At 36.5% G+C, this 19,717-nt stretch overlaps 1 protein-coding gene across 2 annotated transcripts; it reads right to left on the reverse strand.

Annotated features, from left to right (window-relative positions):
• Window positions 1-3,318: 3,318 nt before the first annotated feature.
• Window positions 3,319-15,121, reverse strand: HEMGN (hemogen). 2 transcript variants are annotated; one of them, XM_074207682.1, is made up of 4 exons: window positions 14,948-15,120; window positions 13,448-13,535; window positions 5,150-7,086; window positions 3,319-3,994 (listed from the first exon to the last, which is right to left on the reverse strand). In XM_074207682.1, the coding sequence occupies exons 1-4, from the start codon at window positions 14,982-14,984 to the stop codon at window positions 3,885-3,887; spliced, it is 2,172 nt and encodes a 723-aa protein (XP_074063783.1). In that variant the 5' UTR covers window positions 14,985-15,120; the 3' UTR covers window positions 3,319-3,884. The 2 variants fall into 2 exon arrangements, with proteins under 2 accessions (XP_074063783.1, XP_074063786.1); XM_074207685.1 differs by lacking the exon at window positions 13,448-13,535 and having other exon boundaries at window positions 14,948-15,121.
• Between the last annotated feature and the right edge of the window lie 4,596 nt (window positions 15,122-19,717).

Consider the following 19,717-nt stretch of genomic DNA (forward strand, 5'->3'; position numbering starts at 1 on the left):
GGGGGTGGCTAGGTGGTGTAGTGGATAGAGCACCGGCCTTGGAATCAGGAATACCTGGGTTCAAATCCGACCTCAGACACTTAATAATTACCTAGCTGTGTGGCCTAGGGCAAGCCACTTAACCCCATTGTCTTGAAAGACAATTGTCTTGAAAGATCTAAAAAAAAAAAAGAGAGAGATTGGAATGGGGAGAGACTTTAGGCAAGGAGAGATTTTAGGTTATTGAAATAGTTGGGGGGGGGAGGTGATGGGGTGGTGGTTGTATAGAGAGGAAGCAAAGGGCCTTGTCTAAGAGATTTGCGGAAGTAAAAATGTCAAGTTAATTGGATATATAAAGTGAATAAGAATGAAAGGTTATGAACTTGAAATCATGAAAAAATTTGGAGGAAAGATAATGAATTGTTTTAGTCATGTGAAATTTGAAAGTTTGCTGTACATCCAGTTAGAAATGTTCCCTTGGTGATGTAGGACTGAAATCCAGGAGAGACTGGGGCTAGGTATATAGATCTGGGAATCATCAGCATAGAGATATTATTTGAACCCATGAGAGATGAGATTATCAATTTAGATATCATAAAGAAAAAAAGGACTCAGAGAAGTCTTAGAGGACACTCACTAATCATGGTTATGACATGGATAAAGATTCAACAAAGGAGACTGAGAAAGAATGATCAGAGAATATAGACAGTTTAGGTCATATTGTGGAGGCAAGAAATGATAGATCTAATAAATAATTGAACATGTAGAATGGAGAAGAGGGATACATGAAAGATAATTCCAGAGTTTTCCAGTCTGTGGTCAGAATGAGCATTGTGTCACTTACAAAAATAGAAAAGGCAAAAAAAAAAAAAAAGCCTGTAGAGGAGAAAGAGAAGTATCTCTAGATGTGAAGGTAGTTTTACTAAGAGGAGTCAACACTATCCTTTCCTTTTTCTAGTTATTTTTAGCAACAAAGCCAGATAATTTAAATAAATTGACCCAACTGCCCTGGGGATCAGAGTGAAAATCTGAGTAAGGTACTCCTCCAAACCTTGCACTGGCAGTATGGGAACTGAGTACTAATAAATGTCTCCTAACCTATGTAATACAGCACGAAGAAGTACATTTTGAGATGCACGAAAAGAACTTAGCTACACAGGCCAAACCCCTGGTGTATGAGACTTAGTTCGGTAGGGAGCAGTATGCAAAACAAGCTTAGACATAATTGGAATGTGTTCTTGAGTCCTAAAACATATCCCAAGTTCTTTTGCTATATGAGATTTTCCTACTCTAGTAGGGATTCTTAACCTCTGGTCTAAAAACTTTTTTTTTTTTAAGGTTTTTGCCAGGCAGTGGGGTTAAGTGGCTTGCCCAAGGCCACAACAGCTAGGTAATTATTAAGTGTCTGAGGCCGAATTTGAACCCAGGTACTCCTGACTCCAGGGCCAATGCTTTATCCACTATGCTACCTAGCCGCCCCAAAACTTACTCTTTTTAAAAAATATATAGATATTGATAACTATTTCAATATATTAGTTTCATTTATAATCTGTATTTAATCTTCTGCATATATAAACATTCTGAGACCTTCAGAGACTTCACCAAACAGCCAAAGAAGACCAAAGCATAGAAAAAAGATTCAAAGCCCTGGTGTCTGGGTGCTGAAAAATAGCAAAATGCAAAGAAGAAAGAAAGGAACCAAGGGGGAAATGATGGCTGTCTGGACAGCTAGGTGGCACAATGGATAGAGCACCAGCCCTGGAGTCAGAATTGCCTACATTCAAATGTGGCCTCAGACACTTAATTACCTAGCTGTGTGTCCTTGGGCAAGGCACTTAACTCAATTTGCCTTGCAAAAACCTAAAAAAACAAATGATGGCTATCTTCTGGGAGCTAACTTACTGGAGTTACAAGAAATAGCAACAGTGGAGGATAGTGGGCAGCTAGGTGGCGCAGTGGATAAAGCACCGGCCCTGGAGTCAGGAGTACCTGGGTTCAAATCCGGCCTCAGACACTACTAATTACCTAGCTGTGTGGCCTTGGGCAAGCCAATTAACCCTATTTGCCTTGCAAAATCCTAAAAAAAAAAAAGTAAAAACAGTGGAGGATAGTGATGGGGAATGGCAACCAGTGATGCCTGCTGAGAAGGGCAGAAGGCCAGACTTGTCAGATATTTAATTCATCAATAAATAGTTAATGAAGCACCTACTATCTGGGAATATAGAGGCCAAAGACAGTCCTTGCTCTCAAGAATCGTACAATCTAAAAGGGAAGACAATGTAAATATACACGAAGCAGATACAAGATAAATAGAAAATGATTAAAAGGGGATAATCACTAGGATTAAGAGGGGTTGGGGAAGGCTTCCTGAGGAAGATGGGAGTTTAATTGGAACTTGGAGGAAGCCAGGGAAGTTAGTAGTCAGAGTGGAGGAGTCAGAGTGTACCTGGCATGGAAGACAGAGAATATTCCTAGAGTGAAGAAATGGGAGTGTGATATTTGTAGAACAGTCAAGAGGCCAATGTCACTGGATGGAAGAGTAGATATTGGGGGAATAAGGAGTAAGAAACCTGGAAAGGAGGGGACTAGAGTATAAAAGGTTTTGAATATCAATCAGAGCATTTTGCATGATCAGATCTTGGTTTTAGGAAAATCACTTTGATGGCTGATTGGAGAAGGAAAGACTTGAGGTAAGCAGGCTCCTGCAATAATCAATGTGTGAGGTAATGAGGGCCTGCACCAGAATGGTGGTCCTTGAAGAGAATGATGACCTTGGCAACAGTTCAGATATGGTTGGGGGCAAAGGGAAGTGTTTAAATCCAGGATGATTTCTAAGGGACTGGCGATGATGTTGGCCTCCTCTTATAATAGGGAAGATAGGAGATCAGGGAAGGTTCAGTGGGAAAACATATAATCGGACAAAGATGATATGGAGGGGAATGCCAATATAGAAATACAAACTCCATTCATCTCTGCTGGAGAACCATATCTAGAGTAAAACAAAGTGTTCCAAAAGCCTTGGTGCTGTATAATAAATATATAATTATATAATATATAATAAAATTTTTGGCTATAATTCTCATAAACTACATTAAGACTTTTGGGGCACCATATGCTTTAAGTAACCAAGATTATACTAGTAAATTTTATTTCTATGGGTTCAGATGCTACTTTATTCCATTTATTCCATTAACCTATAATAAAACTGTTCATGTTTTGAGACTTCATGATTATATGTTTGGAGTAACAATCAGAATCCATATAATGTTTCAGAGAAGTGAGGAGTCTCTAAAGTGTATCCTATTGGTTTACATCAGGAAGAAGCCTCTGACACAAGGATTATATACATAATATTTTTATTCAGTTAAAAATAGGAAATCAAAATCAAACACAAAAAATACTACCATTAATACTAATACTACTACTACTACTACTACTACACACACATGCATTTGTGGATTCTCATGGTAGTAAGTAAAATTAATAAAACAACTTTTAAAAAGTCTAAACAATGAAATTATGTTAATATACGATTTAAGTTTACAAGACAATGAAAAACTGCTGGAAAAAAAAGATTTTAAATGTTCCTAATTAGTTAATCACTGAATATCAAGAATTAATTAAAACAATTTTGTTTTCTGAGGAACAAAAAGATAGTCCTCAGATAATTTTTTCCTCTCTGAGATCGCCCCCCCATCCCATCTGCTTCCACCAACCCCTAATTCCCCAGCACACACAAATGAATCACTAAAGCTGAAGTGAAGTCTTCAAATATGTTAAATATAAAGTACTTATAGGAAATATCTCTAATTCAAAATATTATTGAATATTATAGAGATCTATATTGTATGTAGAGAAAATGTGTATTTAAAGAATGAAGATACTGTATCTTTCCTTTGAAACTATTATGGTTGATGTAGTTGTAGAAATCTGTAGTAATCTCTCTCTGCATTGTTCTGGGAAAGGTTCAGAATTGCAGTTTTTGATTCCTCTGCTTTTGTTATTTTTTCCAGCTCTGAAAAACAAAATAAGATAGACAAATGATTTGCATCATAATTTCAGAATCTAAATTCTTAGATATTATATTGGCTTTAGTTGATTGTAGTTTTATTTTCCTAAAGTGTTCAAACCTGTTTTGGGTTTTTTTGAGGGGGTTATATTGTTTACAGTAAGTTTACAGTAAACTTCAAGATTAATACCCAATTAAATCAAAAATTTTCTATCACAATGTTTTATTGAATTCTCCTTTTAAAAGGAGCTAAATGACAAATGAATGAGGGTTTAAAAATCTAAGAAATATCATAGGGCCAATAGAAATTCATCTATATATTCTACCTCTTCCTATAATATTGAATTGAATTGAGAAGAACTTATGTTCAGAATGATGACCACAGGGCAGTATGAGACCACCAGTCATAAAGGAAGGATTCACTTATTCAATTATGTTCAAAAACCCTTCCACAATAAAAAAAAAACCTTCATGAATTTACAAGAAGATTAAATTAAATTAACTAAAATGCACTCTTCCTTAAGGAAGTACTTTGATTAATTTTTATTAAATTATGCTCTCTAATATTGTAAGTAGTGTTTCTATTTGATTCCCATCCCTTCATTGGCTAAGACTAAAGAGCTATTGCAAGCTTTCATTTTTATAATTTTCCTTAAGTAGTCACTGATTGAAATCGCAAATTGAGTATTTACTCTAGAATCAGCCAGTGCCCTTAACATAAAGGGGTCAACCCCAGGTGTAAAACAAACAGAAATCAGTACACAAGAGGGTCATAAATAGCTTCTGTCAGGGACATTTGAAAGACTCCAGATCAATTGCTCCGGATGACAGTTTTTGGAGGTTTGGCCCTAGAGTGAGGATAGACATGAGTTCAAATCCAGCCTAAGATCCCACACTAGTTGCATGGCCCTGGGCAAGTCACTTTACTTATATTTGCCTTGTTTTCCTCATCTGTAAAATGGGGTAATAATAGTGCCTACCTCCTAGGGTTGTTGTGAGGACCTAATGAGAGAATAATTATGAAGCATTTAACACACAGTGTTTAGCACCTCATTAGCTATTGTTATGAAGAAACTTGCCCAGGATTCAATAGTACTTTAATATCTTAAATCCAGGTAAGTACTGGATTATTTGAGCATTTTAATAAAAGGGGAAGCCTACTTGGAGGACAGATGATAGCTGCTGTAGTTACTCCAGATGTCCCAGGATCCTGAATGTCAGCATGATATTCTTCAGGACCCGTTGTTTTGTAGCCTATTTTAGCCTCAAGAGTTTTAGGCATAGCTGCTTCTTGGTCTGCTTTAGGGACATATGTTTCAAGCTCAGATATTTTCTGATTTATATTAGGGATAAGCTCTTTGACCACAGCTGTATCTTGGTGTAGCTCCATAGGATGCTCTTTAATGCCTTCTCTTTCTTGGCATTTTTTAGACAAGAGAACTTCAGTCACAGACCTTTCTTGAGACATCTTGGGGACATGTTTTTCAAATACATTTTTCTCTAGGCATGTCTTAGTAAAAAGAGCTTCACGTACCGCTGTTTCTTGGTATGTTTTTGGAATACATTTTTCAGGCATAGATTTTTCCTGTGTTTTATGAGGGAGATCTTTGGGCATAGCTGTTTCTTGACATGTTTTAGAGGAAGGCTTTTCAAGTGCACCTATGTCCTGGAATGGTTTTAGAAAGTTACTTTCATGCAGAGTTGTTCCTTGGTACATTTTAAGGACATGTTTTTCAGAGGTAGCTTTCTCCTGGTATATCTTAGGAGCACAATCTTTAGGTATAACCACTCCTTGGCATGGTACAAAGGCATGTTTTTCTGGCACAAATGTTTCTTGGTAGGTTTTAAGGTTGTATCTTTCAGACACAGGTATTTCCTGGCATGTTTTTGGAGAAAACTCTTCAGATCCAGCTGTTTCTTGGGATTTCTTAGGCACTGTTTTTTGATATGTTTTACTCAGACAATCTCTCAGAACAGCGCTTTCTTGGTCTCTTTCAGGAAAAAAGGATTCAGGTGTTGCTGTCTCTTGGCAGGTTTTAAGAGAAAGTGCTTCAGAAATGGCTGTTTCTTGACTTCTTTTAGGGGAAGAATTTTCAGTTACAGTTCTTTCTTGGCATGTTTTAGGAGAGAGATCTTCAGGGACATCTGTCTCTCGGCATGTTTTAAGGGTGTATTTTGTAGTCATGCTTGTTTCCTGGCATGTTTTAGGAAAAAGTTCTTCAGGGACAGCTGTTTCTTGGCATCTCTCAGGTGCAGGGTTTTTAGTGATAGCTGATTCTTGACATATTTTCAGCGAGCAGTCTTTAGGAAGAGCTGATTCTTGGTATCTCTTAGGAGAGAAAGATTCAGGAACAGCTATTTCTTGGCATGCTTTAAGAGGCATCTCTTTAAATACCGTGGTTTCTTCATAGGTTTTAGAGGTATGTTTTTCAGGCTCAGGTGTTTTTTGGCAAGTTTTAGGAGAGAGATCTTCAGGTCCAGATGCTTCTTGGTGTGAATCAAGGGTGTATTTTGTAGGCACATCTCTATCCTGGCATGTTTCAGGAGAAAGTCTTTCAGGGACAGCTGTTTCTTGGCATTGCTCAGGGGCATGGATTTCAGCGGTAGCAGTTTCTTGTATTTTCAAAGAGCGATCTTTAGGAAGAAGTGTTTCTTGATATCTTTTAGGAGAGAAAGATTCAGATACAACTGTTGCTTGGCATGTTTTAGGAGGCATCTCTTGAAATACTGCAGTCTCTTCATATGTTTTAGAGGTATATTTTTCAGGCACAGTTGTTTCTTGGTATGTTTTAGGAGAAAGATCCTTAGGCTCACATGTTTCTTCAGATATTTCATTTGTGTAGTCTTGAGGCATAGTTACAGATTGATGTGTTTTAGGGTCATGTTCTTTCAGAGTCGCTTCTAGGTTTTCTGTAGAATGGAAGTCCTCGGCAATAGTCATCACAGACTTCTGTTGTTCTAGAGATGACAATTCTTGCTTTGCTTTTTCTTCCTGTTCCACTCTCCCAACTTGTAGTGGAGGCTCCTTCTTTGTTTCTTTCATTTCTGGTCGGCCTCGACCTTTTGCTGTTCTTTGTCGTTTGCTTTGATTTTGTGATCTGTTGGGATAACAAAAGAAGATTCAAGAATAGGATTTCAGCATACATTTAAAAACAGAGCATCGTAGCATAATTAACTCCAGATAGATAGGGGTAAAAACTGAGTTCTTACTTTTCCAATGCTTATGGCCACCCCAATTGAGAGTCAGAGCTCAGGGTTTGCATACCTAAGGAGAATACAATTTCATCCAGGATTGAGGAGTAGAGCAGTTAGGAAAGGTATTTTACTGTACTGTTTTATTGGGTTTAGAGTAAGAATTGACCTTAAGAAGTGATTTAATTCAACCCTTTCATCTCACAAAGGGAATAAACAGGTTCTGTGAACCGTCCCAGAGATACACAAACTTAGCATCAAATCTAGATCCTTAGATTTATCAGTATCTTTAAGAGTCTCACATGGGGGAAGCTAGGTGGCAGTGGATAGAGCACTGGCCCTGGAGTCAGGAGTACCTGAGTTCAAATCCTGCCTCAGACACTTAATAATTACTAGCTGTGTGGTCTTGGGCAAGCCACTTAACCCCATTCGCCTTGCAAAAACCTAAAAAAAAAAGTCTCACATAGTCTTCTCATGCCTGCCTAGTGTCTGTTGTGAGTTAGCTAGAAGACATTTGAAGGGCCCTAGGCTGAAATAGATTCGCTCTCTGGTAGATTCAGATGGTCTCTGGGACTATATTTTATTGTTTCAATTTATGCTGTCCTGTTGAAGGAAAAAAGGTAATGGGAAAAGATTTTTAGTAATAGTGACTTGATCAGATTCAGGTTGGTCAGATATTGGGAATGAGTTGTATGGGTATGGTACCATTTGAACCTTATGTTAAAGTAGTCAGGAAATACAATGGATAGAATGCTTATCCTGGAATCAGGAAGACCTGAATTCAAACACTACCTTAGATCTAACTGCATGACCCCAAGCAAGTCAATCTCCATCAGCCTCAGTTTTCTCAAGTGTAAAATATTTGTAATATAGATGCTTAACAAATGCTTATTTTTCTTTTCTAACATGGGGCTAGCCTTGAAAAGGCAGGCCAGCAAGACCAGGAAGTAAATAAGAAACTTCCTATATTAGACAATTGTACTTTAGTTTCAAGAACCATAAAATCTCCTGAGTTTCATAGCTACCTTTGCTTTCCAAACCACTTGTCAGATGAGAAACTGGTAATGCTGTCTTTATCTCTGGCTAATCCTGTGCATTCCCTGGCTCCTGTCTAACAGCCAGTTTTCCCTTTATTTCTGACTTCCATGAAATTTCCAGCTTTTGCTTTGACTCTTTTGATCCTGCTTACATCCCAGTTTAGATCAGCCCTGACATGATCAGGTGCTTATGTAAAGGAATAGGCGGCTAGATGCACAGAGGTTAGATTGCTGGACCTGGAGGTGACTCCCTTTCTTGATTTCAAATATGGCCTCAGATACTTACTATCTGTGTGACTCTGAGCAGGTCACTTAACCTAATTTGCCTCAGTTTCCTCAATTACAAAATAAGGTAGAGAAGGAAATGGCAAACTACTCCAGTATCTTGGCCAGGAAAACCCTAAATGAGGTCACAAAGACTGAGAAACAACTAAATAACAAAATACAAGGAATGGACTTGGAAGGCATTTGTATAATATTAGCTGACATAAAGATTACTTTTAAGTTTACCTGATCTTATTTCTTGCCTTCTCAGTGGGTAGGGAAGAGAGTGGAAGGAGGGAGAAAACTTAAAACTGAAAATTTGGTTTTCAAACTTTTTTTTTAGGTTTTTGCAAGGCAAATGGGGTTAAGTGGCTTGCCCAAGGCCACACAGCTAGGTAATTATTAAGTGTTTGAGACCGGATTTGAACCCAGGTACTCCTGACTCCAGAGCCAGTGCTTTATCCACTATGCCACCTAGCTGCCCCATTTTCAAACTTTTTTAATTGAAAATAATTTTTTTGAAATTTACCAGGCACATCACTTGATCCTTATAATTATTACTCCTCTCTTACAAATGATACTGAACAAAGTGAAGTATCTTGTCCTTGGTGACATAGCTGGAGAGTGGAAGAAACAGGATTCCTAGTCAGGCTTCTCGTGATTTTAAGTCTAGCTTTATTTTCATAGGACCTGTTACCTCTTAAAATGGGTAAAAAAATTAATCACTAACTCAGGAAAAATTCCCATGGCCTCCCATAAAATATATGGAAGTTGTATCTAAAATTTCCAAATATCTATTAACTTTACTACCTATGTAATACCAAATAATGAAATTTTCCTCTCATACTGTCCTTTCATCTTTCATAAATCTACTCTTTTCCTTCACCGCAGCCTTCAGATCCTCCTCCCCTCCTGTTCTACCAGACTGTCATTCTTGCTGTGGCTTCATTTTTATCACAAAAGTTGATAATTTTATCACTTGCCATCTTGTCCAACTGCCACTCATACCTTGCCAAACTACAATCCTCGATCATCCCAATCTTGTGCTTCCTCTATTCCTATGCTGATGAATGTGCCTTTCAGATAGCTCCAATTATATTTTTTTCCCTAACCATGCCCTCTCTATAAACTTTCCTACTTTTTTGGAAGGCACAACTCTCCTTCTGTTCACGTAGGTACATAAACCATCTTCATTTCTTACTTAATTCATTGGAAATTTTGAAAATTTACCTCCATAACATTTCTTGTAACTGTTTCCTCCCAAGTATGGGTGAAATTTTAATTAATTAGACCAAACATTCAAAAAATAATGAAGTCCTCCTATATTACATAATTTTTTTTACTAAAGTAGAGATATAATTCTCTTTGTTCCACACAAATATGATCCTGATAACCACTAAAAAGAGATAAAATAAAGAAAACTAGATCAGTATGACTGAGTATTGATACAAAAAAATTTTAAGATAAAGCAAAATAATATAAAAATTGTTCTCTAGTATGAGGTTGAGTTCATACCAGGAATATGAGAATGGTTTAACATTATGAAAACTATAAACATATAAACTATATTTGTTCCTTCCTCTCTACTCATATTATTACTACATTCATTGTGGCCTTCATCACCTACCATTTTGTCTGGACTATTATTTTAACCTCCCAATTGGTCTCCCTGTTTTTTATCTGTCCCCTTTTCAATCTATTCCCCACATAGCTGCCAAAATAATCTTTCTGAGGCATTGGATTGACTATTTCAGACTCAAGGGAGTCAGTTCTGTCTCCTTTGCTCAAAAATTTGCAGTGACTCCCTATTTCTTCTGGAATAATATAAATCTCAGACTAGCCTGGAAAGTTCTATACAACTTCACTCTAAATTATTTTTCCATACATTTTCTTTCATTATCCTATATAGCATACACTCTGTATTTAAGCCAAAATGGTCTACTAGCCATTCAATTTTTCTTCATATTTTTGCACAAACTATCAGTATACCAAGAATGGATGCCAACTCTAAGAATATCAATTTTAGCTCAAGAACCAGGAACCCTCTTTACAAGAAGCTTTTCTTGACCATCACTTCTCTCCAGGGGTTAGTGTTCCCTCCTTCCCTCTCTGACAGAATGATGTAAGCTTCTAGTAGACAAGGGTTATTTAGTTTAGTGTAGTTTTTTATCTTTTTGTATCCTTACCACCTGGCTCAATATCTTAAGCATAGTAGGTACTCAATAAATCTTGAATGGAAAAACATCCTAACTTAAGTGAAAAGTTGGTTTGAACTCCTCAGTCTAATATCTCTAGAATAAGTAAACCTCAATTTTGACAATGTTAACTTATCAAAAAGGAGAGTAATTCTTTCTAAGCCACTCTTTTTCTAATGGGCAATCTATAGGAACAATCATGTAGATAAAGAGTGCATGTTGTACAAATTTTAACATGAAGAATTTTTGAAAAATCTAGAGTTGAAAGAGCTTTCAGAGACCATCTAGCCCAACCCATGCATGCATGTATGTACATATACATAGCATACTTATACATTCATCTAACTCGAATAATCTGTATAATAACAACAATATTAATCAACAATGACAAACCAGATTTCCAAAGGACTCATGTTGACACATGTCCATCTCCAAAAACAGAAATGACAGACTCAGAATGCATCCTGAAGTCTATTTTTTTCCTCTTTCTTTTTGCTTACCTTTTTTTGGAGGGGGGGGGCATAGCTAATAAGGATATTTGTAAAGTTTTTCTTTCTGAGGAGGGAAAAAATTTGGAACTGAAAATAAAATTGAAATCTACACACACACACACACACACACACACACACACACACACACACAGTGTCATCACTGTGTTTAATGACCTCAAGTGAGTCCATCATTACATATTGCTTGACTACGCACTATAGATGAATAATAATCTGGGTCCTGAGTTGTAAAGGAGAAAAGCAGGCAGGATTGCATTTTGGAAATTACACTTTTAATGATGCCAAGTTGCCCTCTGTCTCAAAAAATCTATCTTTTGGATAAAATAATTAATGCTATGCATCTAAAAATCAGAAAAACCAAGATCACAGGCAATCTAAAGGACAATGAATAGAAATAGTCTACGTATTTTAAAAATTAAATTGGATGCATAGGTTATACTCTATTACCACTGTTGACTTGCATGCAAGAAGTGTCATAAAAGATGTCACGAATGATCTATAATGATGGAAAATGGAAGCAGGTCAAGAATGTGGTGAGATTGACAGCCTGAGTACTATGGTGGTGTCAGTGTAATATTAGAACAACTGGGGCAGCTAGGGGTGGCACAGTGGATAGAGTACTGGCCCTGGAGTCAGGAGGACTGAGTTCAAATCCAGGCTTAAACACTTAATAATTGCCTAGCCGTGTGACAAGTCATTCCACCCCATTGCCTTAAATAAATAGATTTTAAAAAAAAGAAATATTAAAAGAACTAAAGGAAAGTTTCCAGTGCATTGAGCAAATGACAAAAAAATTTATGAAAAGACATGGACAGTTTCAGAGAACAAAGGAGCTGATGGGATAAAAAAACTATACCAATAGGGGCAACTATGTGGCACAGTGGATAGAGCACTGGCCCTGGAGTCAGGAATACCTGAGTTCAAATCTGACCTCAGATGCTTAATAATTACCTAGCTGTGTGGCCTTGGGAAAACCACTTAATACTTGCAAATTCCCCCCCAAAAAAACTATACCAATGGAGAGGTCCTTCATACTTCAAATGTGGTAGTTACTTAATGCTTATCAAATTGGTTGGAGACAGAGCATTCTATCCACTGCACCACCTCTCTGCCCCTAATGTTTATCAAATTGAAATGAATTAACTTAAATTGATATCATCCTAAAGTAAAAAATACATATCAACTGTTAAAATTACAAAGTCCTTTCTCTTATTCTTCTGCTACTGGTAAGAAAATGGACCCTGAATAGCCCTAATCATTTACTACTTGCCAGTCTGTGGACCACTCAGCCTCTAGAAAAGTCCATTTCCTCGTCTATAAAATTGGAATCAGAGGATATAGAGCCGAATGGACGTATAAAAATGACCTTGACTAGCTCCTTTATTTTGTAGATAGGAGACTGAGATCCAGAAGAGTAACATGCATGGTCATATAGGCAATAAGAATAAAAACTAGGGGCCAACTAGGTAGTATAATGAGTAGAGCACCAGCCCTGGAGTCAGGACCTGAGTTCATATTTAGCCTCAGACACATATTTGTTGTGCAATCCAGGACAAGTCACTTACCCCCAATTGCCTCCCTCTTCCCTCCTCCCCCAAAAGAATAAAAGATAGAATTTGACTTTTGATTCCAAGGCCTGTGTTCTTCCTAACTAAACCACTTGGCCATCTCCACACAAGAAAATATTTACTCTTTCTACCACATGTGGTTTTTATGAGGTTCAAATAAAAAAAGATAAAATAATAACACATTTATATGGTAACTTAACATTTACACAGTGTTTTATAAATTTCATTTTACATACCAACTCTGAGATAAATGTTATTATCCCTACTTTGTGTGGTTCAGTCACTTTTAGTCATATTTGATTTTTTATGACCCCATTTGGGGTTTCCTTAGCAAAGATATTGGAGTGGTTTGCCATTTCCTTCTCCAGATCATTTTACAGATGAAGAAACTGAGGCAAACAAGGTCACATAGCTAGAAAGTGTCTAAAGCCATTGGAACTCAAGAAGATAAGTCTTCCTGACTCTAGCCTGGCAATTTATGCACTGTGCCGCCTAACTGCCCCACTTTCCAAATGAGAGAACCGAAATTCAGAGAGATCAGCTGACTTGTCTAAGGTCACAAAGCTAGTGTTATCTGTCTATATAAAAGTACTCTGTATAAATATAAGCAATTAGTGTCATTCAGACTGCTATATTCCATAGGTGCCACCTGCTCTCTTTACAATGCACTTTTATTCTATTGTAACTATTTTACCCAAGCCATGCCGTTTCTTTTTCTTGGGCTTCAGCTTTTCTTTTTCTGAGTAGCTCTCGGTTCCGCAAACTTCTTGTTCCTGTGATCTCTGTGGGACCAAAATAAAAGATCTTGATCAAGAAGATGCCCATAAATTTTAATTAGCCCATTCTGATGAAAGAGATTATAGAATCTCTATTCCCAGGAGCCTCAGACTACTGGAGCAATTGGGATCCATTCCTCTCTCTACCCCCTAGATCAGCTTTCTCTTTCCAACAAATTGTGACCTCAAGCATAACTTCCATCCTTAGGGTAAAGAGGAACAAATTTTCAGTACAAAAAGGATTTCTATCTCCAGCTGTCTATGTCTGCGTCCACAAAATGGCACCTTAAGTAAATGACATTTCACTGGATCTTTACAAAACTTAGTCTTTGGATCATGGTACCATAACTAAAGAAACAGTCACCTCTGAGCAGTTTGCACTATGTAAAACTTCAATTCTTTTGAATCCTCTGCAAACCTAAAATAAAAACACACTCCATTCAAGTCCTATTTTTCTCTCCTTTCTTTCTCTGTCAAACTTCTTGAATGTCAGTCATCTTCCAGAAGTGTCCAAGACAGGACATGCAAGTAGCCCAAAAAACTCAATTGCAGCATGAATCAGATTAAAATGTAATTGAAAATGGTTAATAAAAATATAACATAGATAATATTAATGTGTGGTTTTCTAGGTAACATGCAATCTCCAGGGATCTATTTCCATTTGAGTTTGGCACCATTACTCTACACCCCTTCCTGCACTTCCTGACCCTATTCATTTCCTCCTTAACTCTTTGCAATCTAGTTATTTGACATTTGATTTCAATTCACTCAGCTGTCAAATGAAGAGTTTAGCTACTCCATAATCTGGCTTTTATCTTTCAAGTTCAGTTTTTTTTCCCCACTATAATAAAAGGTGATCTGTTCATTGGCCCATTGTTCATTTTCACTTCTTAGCCTTAGTGCATTTTGAGTTCCATTATAAAATGCCTTTCTCATCTTCTCTGCCATTCCACATCATACCTATGCTTTAAAGTTCACCCAAAGTCCCATCACCTCCATGAAACCTTCCTTATACTGCCAGAGTACCATTTTTCAAAATTATTATCTTGAAGAGACATGTTTGTCTATTATTTTTCCTCTTCTTTCTTCTCAAATATCCGTATATAGATAAGACCATGTTCTAAATAATATTTAGACACATCATTGCTTTTTAATCATTTAGCTTTAATTTTCTGCTTTTCCTCACCCCTTTTCAGATTCAAGGAATAACTCTTATTATCTTTCTGTTTCTTTAGTTTGTAAACCTACAAGCTCTGTATTAGCTTTTAAAATCATAGAACTATAAGGAAAAAACAGGATGCCTAATGTCCCATCTCCCACCATTATTAATAAACATTCATCAGTGGTTTGTGCAAGATCCATACAGAACATGGAAGTAAATATAATCTCAGCCACCACTTCACATAACTTTTTATTACCTGGAACATTGTCCTCTTTCTGGTCAAGGGCAGGCATCTCATCAAAATCCAGGTGAAGTCGATCCCTTTTTACATCATTTATCCTCCTTCAGTTGGTGATTACAGTTTTGTGTGACTGCCACAAATAACCAACCTAGCAGCTGATTCAAAACATTTGGAACAACTAATGGGTTTTTTTTTAAGATACAAACATTAATCTTCCCGCCCAAATGTCTTATCTGGTCAGACCACAACTGTTTGGCTGGTTCCATTTTCTTTATCATTCTCTAAAGGTATGTAAAGCAGGGAGAGTGTTTGGTGATGCATCCTTGCTCTTCATCATCATATTAGTATTTTTACTGTGAGGCCCTCTGATAACACAAATGTTCCCCCACCATTCAGTTTGGGGTATATCTGCCCAAGTGCACACTTAAATGTTCTTCCCGCTTACATAGTTTTCCCGCCCAGTACATTTTCTTTAGATACTCTCTTGCATAAATGTCAGAAATAACTTTCTAAGTGACTAACCTGATTTAATAACTGAAATATAAGAAAAATAATCAATGGGTTTTAAAGGAAAAAAATACCTTTTTAAAGTAGTGATAATTAATGTGACCCGAGATAACTAGTAAACCATACAGCTATGTAACCAATAACTAAATAAGCATTAATTGATGAGGATGTCAGTATCAAATCAGAGAAATTAGGTTAGAAATGACACACTTGCAGATAGCTTAAGAGATCATCTGGTCCTTTAGGAAGGATTGACTTCCTTTTTTTTACTCTTTATTTTTTTTATTCTTCTTAAACATTTTGTTTAAAAATCACAGTTATTTCTAATTATGTCTCCCTTCCCTCACATTGAACCCTCTTTTGTGTCAAAAATGAGTAAAGTAAAAACAACTTATAAAGTACATCTGACAAAGCATGCAATGTTCTGCCTTACTTCCTCTATAATTCTCTGCCCCTCCCCTGAAAAAAGAGAAAATATACTTCACTACCCATACTCTCAAGCTGAATTTTTTAAAAAATTGTATTTATTTATTTGCAATGTGACTTGCCCAAGGTCACACAGCTAGCAATTATTAAGTATCTGAGGCCAAATTTGAGCTCAGGTCCTCCTGTATGCAGGGTCAGGGCTTTATCCACTATGCCACCTAGCTGCCCCACTGAACTTTTTTAATTCTTTTCATACATTCTTATAGTTCTTCTGGTTCTCCTTAATTCACTGTCTCATTTCACACAAATTTTCCCATATTTATCTGAAATCCTTACATTTTTCCTTTCTTATTGCATAATAATATTCCATTATAATCATAATTCACCATTTATGTAATCATTTCATGATAAGCATCCTCTTTCTTTCTAGTTCTTTACTGTTATAAATAGTATTGATATGAATATCTTGGTATATACTGGACATTTCTTTCTGTTTTACTTCTTTATTTTACTTCTCAGTAGTGAAATCTTGGGGCCAAAGGATGCGAAACAGTTTGGTCTTCTTTCTTGCATAATTGCAAATTATTTTGGTCCATCCACTTCTTGAAGGCAAGAATGCAGTACAACTCTGTTTATCACACTGTTCTGAGGAACCCTAATGTTTTGGGAAGCATGAATAGGGTTTTTGTGGAAAAAGAAACCCATGTTAGCCATCATTTCCCAAGGATAGGAGGAAAGAAAGTTATCCTTTCCTGAGTCTCAGAAAAGGATTGTGAAAGGAAGGATCCTCTTAAAGAGTTACTGAGAGGTTAAGTGACTTGCCCCACTTTTCACAACCAATGTGACACAGATGGGATTTGAACCCGAATCTTCCTGGCTTTGACACTGCTTCTCTTGATGATTATGGTGGTGGTGATGTTGATGAAAGGAGGAGTGGGAGGAAAAAGAATGATAAAGGAAAAAAGATAAGAAAAAGAAGAAAGATAGAGCCAGATTTGTGTGAAAAACTGGGGGGGGGGTGAAGGTTGGTTGCATCCTGATCTTACCAACAGTGGAAAAACATAGCCATAGTTTTTGTGATAAAGGTCTTGTACAGAGTACAGCTGGGATCTCAGAAAATAGAAGCATACTCTGATTGTGAAAATGGAAGATAATATACAGTATTAAATCCTTCTAACCCAAAATACAATCTTATCTCTAGTTTCTTGTAAACCTAGTTCCTATTTGCATGCATACTTACAAGCTCATACTGCCAGAGGCCTTTTGTTGTTTGAGCTATATATAGCAGCAAACTAATGATATTCTGGATTATATTTTTAAAATGTTTATTCCATGTAGTATTTTTCTTATGAAAATATTCTCAATTTCTTCTTTTGTTTCAAATTTTCCCCCAATCTCTTTTTAAGATTTTCCATATTCTAACCACCCCTACCCATTACATAAGTTCTATGACTTTTATTTCAAATTCAGAATCGGTCTTTAATCAAATTATTCTGGGAAACTATGACAGAAGACCTATTTTTGTGTATCAGCTCAATGTTTGTAATATGTCACTGAAACCCCAGTCAATCTAAAGGAAAAATGTATAGTGTGAATTGCCATAGAATAGATAGGTACCAAAAAAATTGTGCTTGAATCCATTATATGTAAATCAATCTATGCTTTAAATAAACTAGGAAAGCAAATAAAATCTATAGGAATTCCTTTTAAAGGCAAAGAGTACTTTTGTAGTGTGAATGACTACCTCTCCTCCTCCTATCTCTTTGTAAATTTAGATTTTCACATATTCTGTTTTCCTAGTATGAAAAACAAATAAGGCATTTTGATGGCAAAAATGTTAATGAGAATATATATATATATATATATATATATATATATATATATATATGTATAAAGAGAGAGAGAGAGAGAGAGAGAGAGAGAGAGAGAGACTGAACCTTTGAGTTTACTCCTCATATAAGGAATATTCCTCATGTAAGGTACATATATGCTCATATAAGATAAGAAAACTCCTTCAACTAAACTAGGTCAGCACCAGTCTTAGAGAATTTCTCAGTGCACTGTGCAATTAATTGACTTACACCACATCATATAATGTGTCCAAGATAGAACTTGAACCTGAATCTTCCTAGCTTTTCCTGATAAAGATGGTAGTGCTAGTGAAGAATAAGGAGAAGAAGGAAGAAGAGGAGAAGAAGGAAAGAGGAGGAGAAGGAAGAGAAAGAGAAAGAAGAAGGAAGAGGGAGAGGAGAACAGGGAGAAGGAGAGAAGGAAGAAAAGGAGGAGAAAGGGAAGGTTAGGAGGGAGTAGAGGAAAAAAAGGAAGAGGAAGAGAAGACTATCTAAATCTAAGATTACCCTTTTCCCTCTATATTTAACATCATTCTAAACAGATGAGAATAATTCTTGCTTTTAGGAAAAAAAGAAGTTAATCCAGGGCTTAAATTTTTTTCACTAAGGGAAATTTTTATTTCATCATATATATAACTTAGATCCCTCAGGGTATAGCTTAAATGCATTTAGGATACATGATGCATTTATAATCAAGAAAAGATAGTGATTCCTATTTCTTTCAAGTTGTCCATAGCCCAGGCTCTGTGTAGAGACTTTTTGCTTGCTTTTTTACTTCCTCCAGCTTTCCTGATTGACACCTGGGATGCCCAGGATCTAGCACAAGCTAGATAATAAATAGCTCTAATAAGAGTTCTGTGTTTCATAAATTCACAGTCAATTGTCAACACAATTCAAACAGGGATATACCACAAACTTCTTGTTATTCTTTATGGTGATTTCACCTAGTATCATTTTCAGAGTTTCATGACTGTAATGTTGAAATGTATTTTCTCTGCTCTTATTTTTTTTATTTTTATTTATTTAAGGCAATGGGGTTTAGTGACTTGGCCAAGGTCACACAGCTAGGAATTAATAAGTGTCTGAGGCTGAATTTGAACTCAGGTCCTCCTGACTCCAGGGCCAGTACTCTATCCACTTCACTACCTAGCTGCCCCCTCTATGCCCTTATGTTGATTAAATAGAATCATGCAACCAGAAATAATTTTTTCCTGTCCTCTACTTTTTGGATACTACCACTGAAATCCTACTACTAAAATCCACTACTAAAATCTATATTTCTCATTTTACTATGAGGTGAAACTTTCTTTAAGTCTAGGTCAGGGGATCAGCAGATCACACCAAGCCAGAATGACTTCAGTTCCTCCAGAGATGGACTCTGTATCTGTCTTCTCCATTCCAATCTACTTAGTGTTGAAAGAATCATCAGTAAAAGGGGCTTCAAGTTGATGATTGCTTTTGTCTCGGTCATTCTTACCCTTGGGTTCAAAAAGTCAGTTATTTAAGTGCAAGATGAAAGAGATGTGACAAGATAACAATTTATCCAAAAAAATCATAATTTTAGTTATGTGAAAAGTCAATATGACTGTCAACAGTATGATATTTAAAGAAAACAAATTGATCCAAGAAATACTACTGTTAAGGAGGTAGTAGTCCCATGGTATGTTGTGCTGGTCAAACCAAATTAAGAGTTCTGAGTTAAATTCCTAGGTATTCCATTTTAGGAAGAATAGTGATAACCAGGCTGACAAGAGGTCTTGAATTCATGCCAAAGGAACTTCAGAAAGTTTAGCCTGAGGAAGGGAAGATTTGGGGGGACATAATAGTTTACTTCATGTATTTGAAGGGCTGTTAAGTAAAAGATGCATTTGACTTGTTCTGTTTTCTCCTGACATAACCAGGAACAATGAATAGAAGTTGAAAAGTCCAGTTTATTGGACTTGTTATTAAAAAAATCTTTAACAATCAAAGTTATTAAAAATGATTATAAGGTGGTAGAGTT

The sequence above is a fragment of the Macrotis lagotis genome, chromosome X (assembly GCF_037893015.1).
Source record: "Macrotis lagotis isolate mMagLag1 chromosome X, bilby.v1.9.chrom.fasta, whole genome shotgun sequence".
Classification (NCBI taxonomy): domain Eukaryota; kingdom Metazoa; phylum Chordata; class Mammalia; order Peramelemorphia; family Peramelidae; genus Macrotis; species Macrotis lagotis.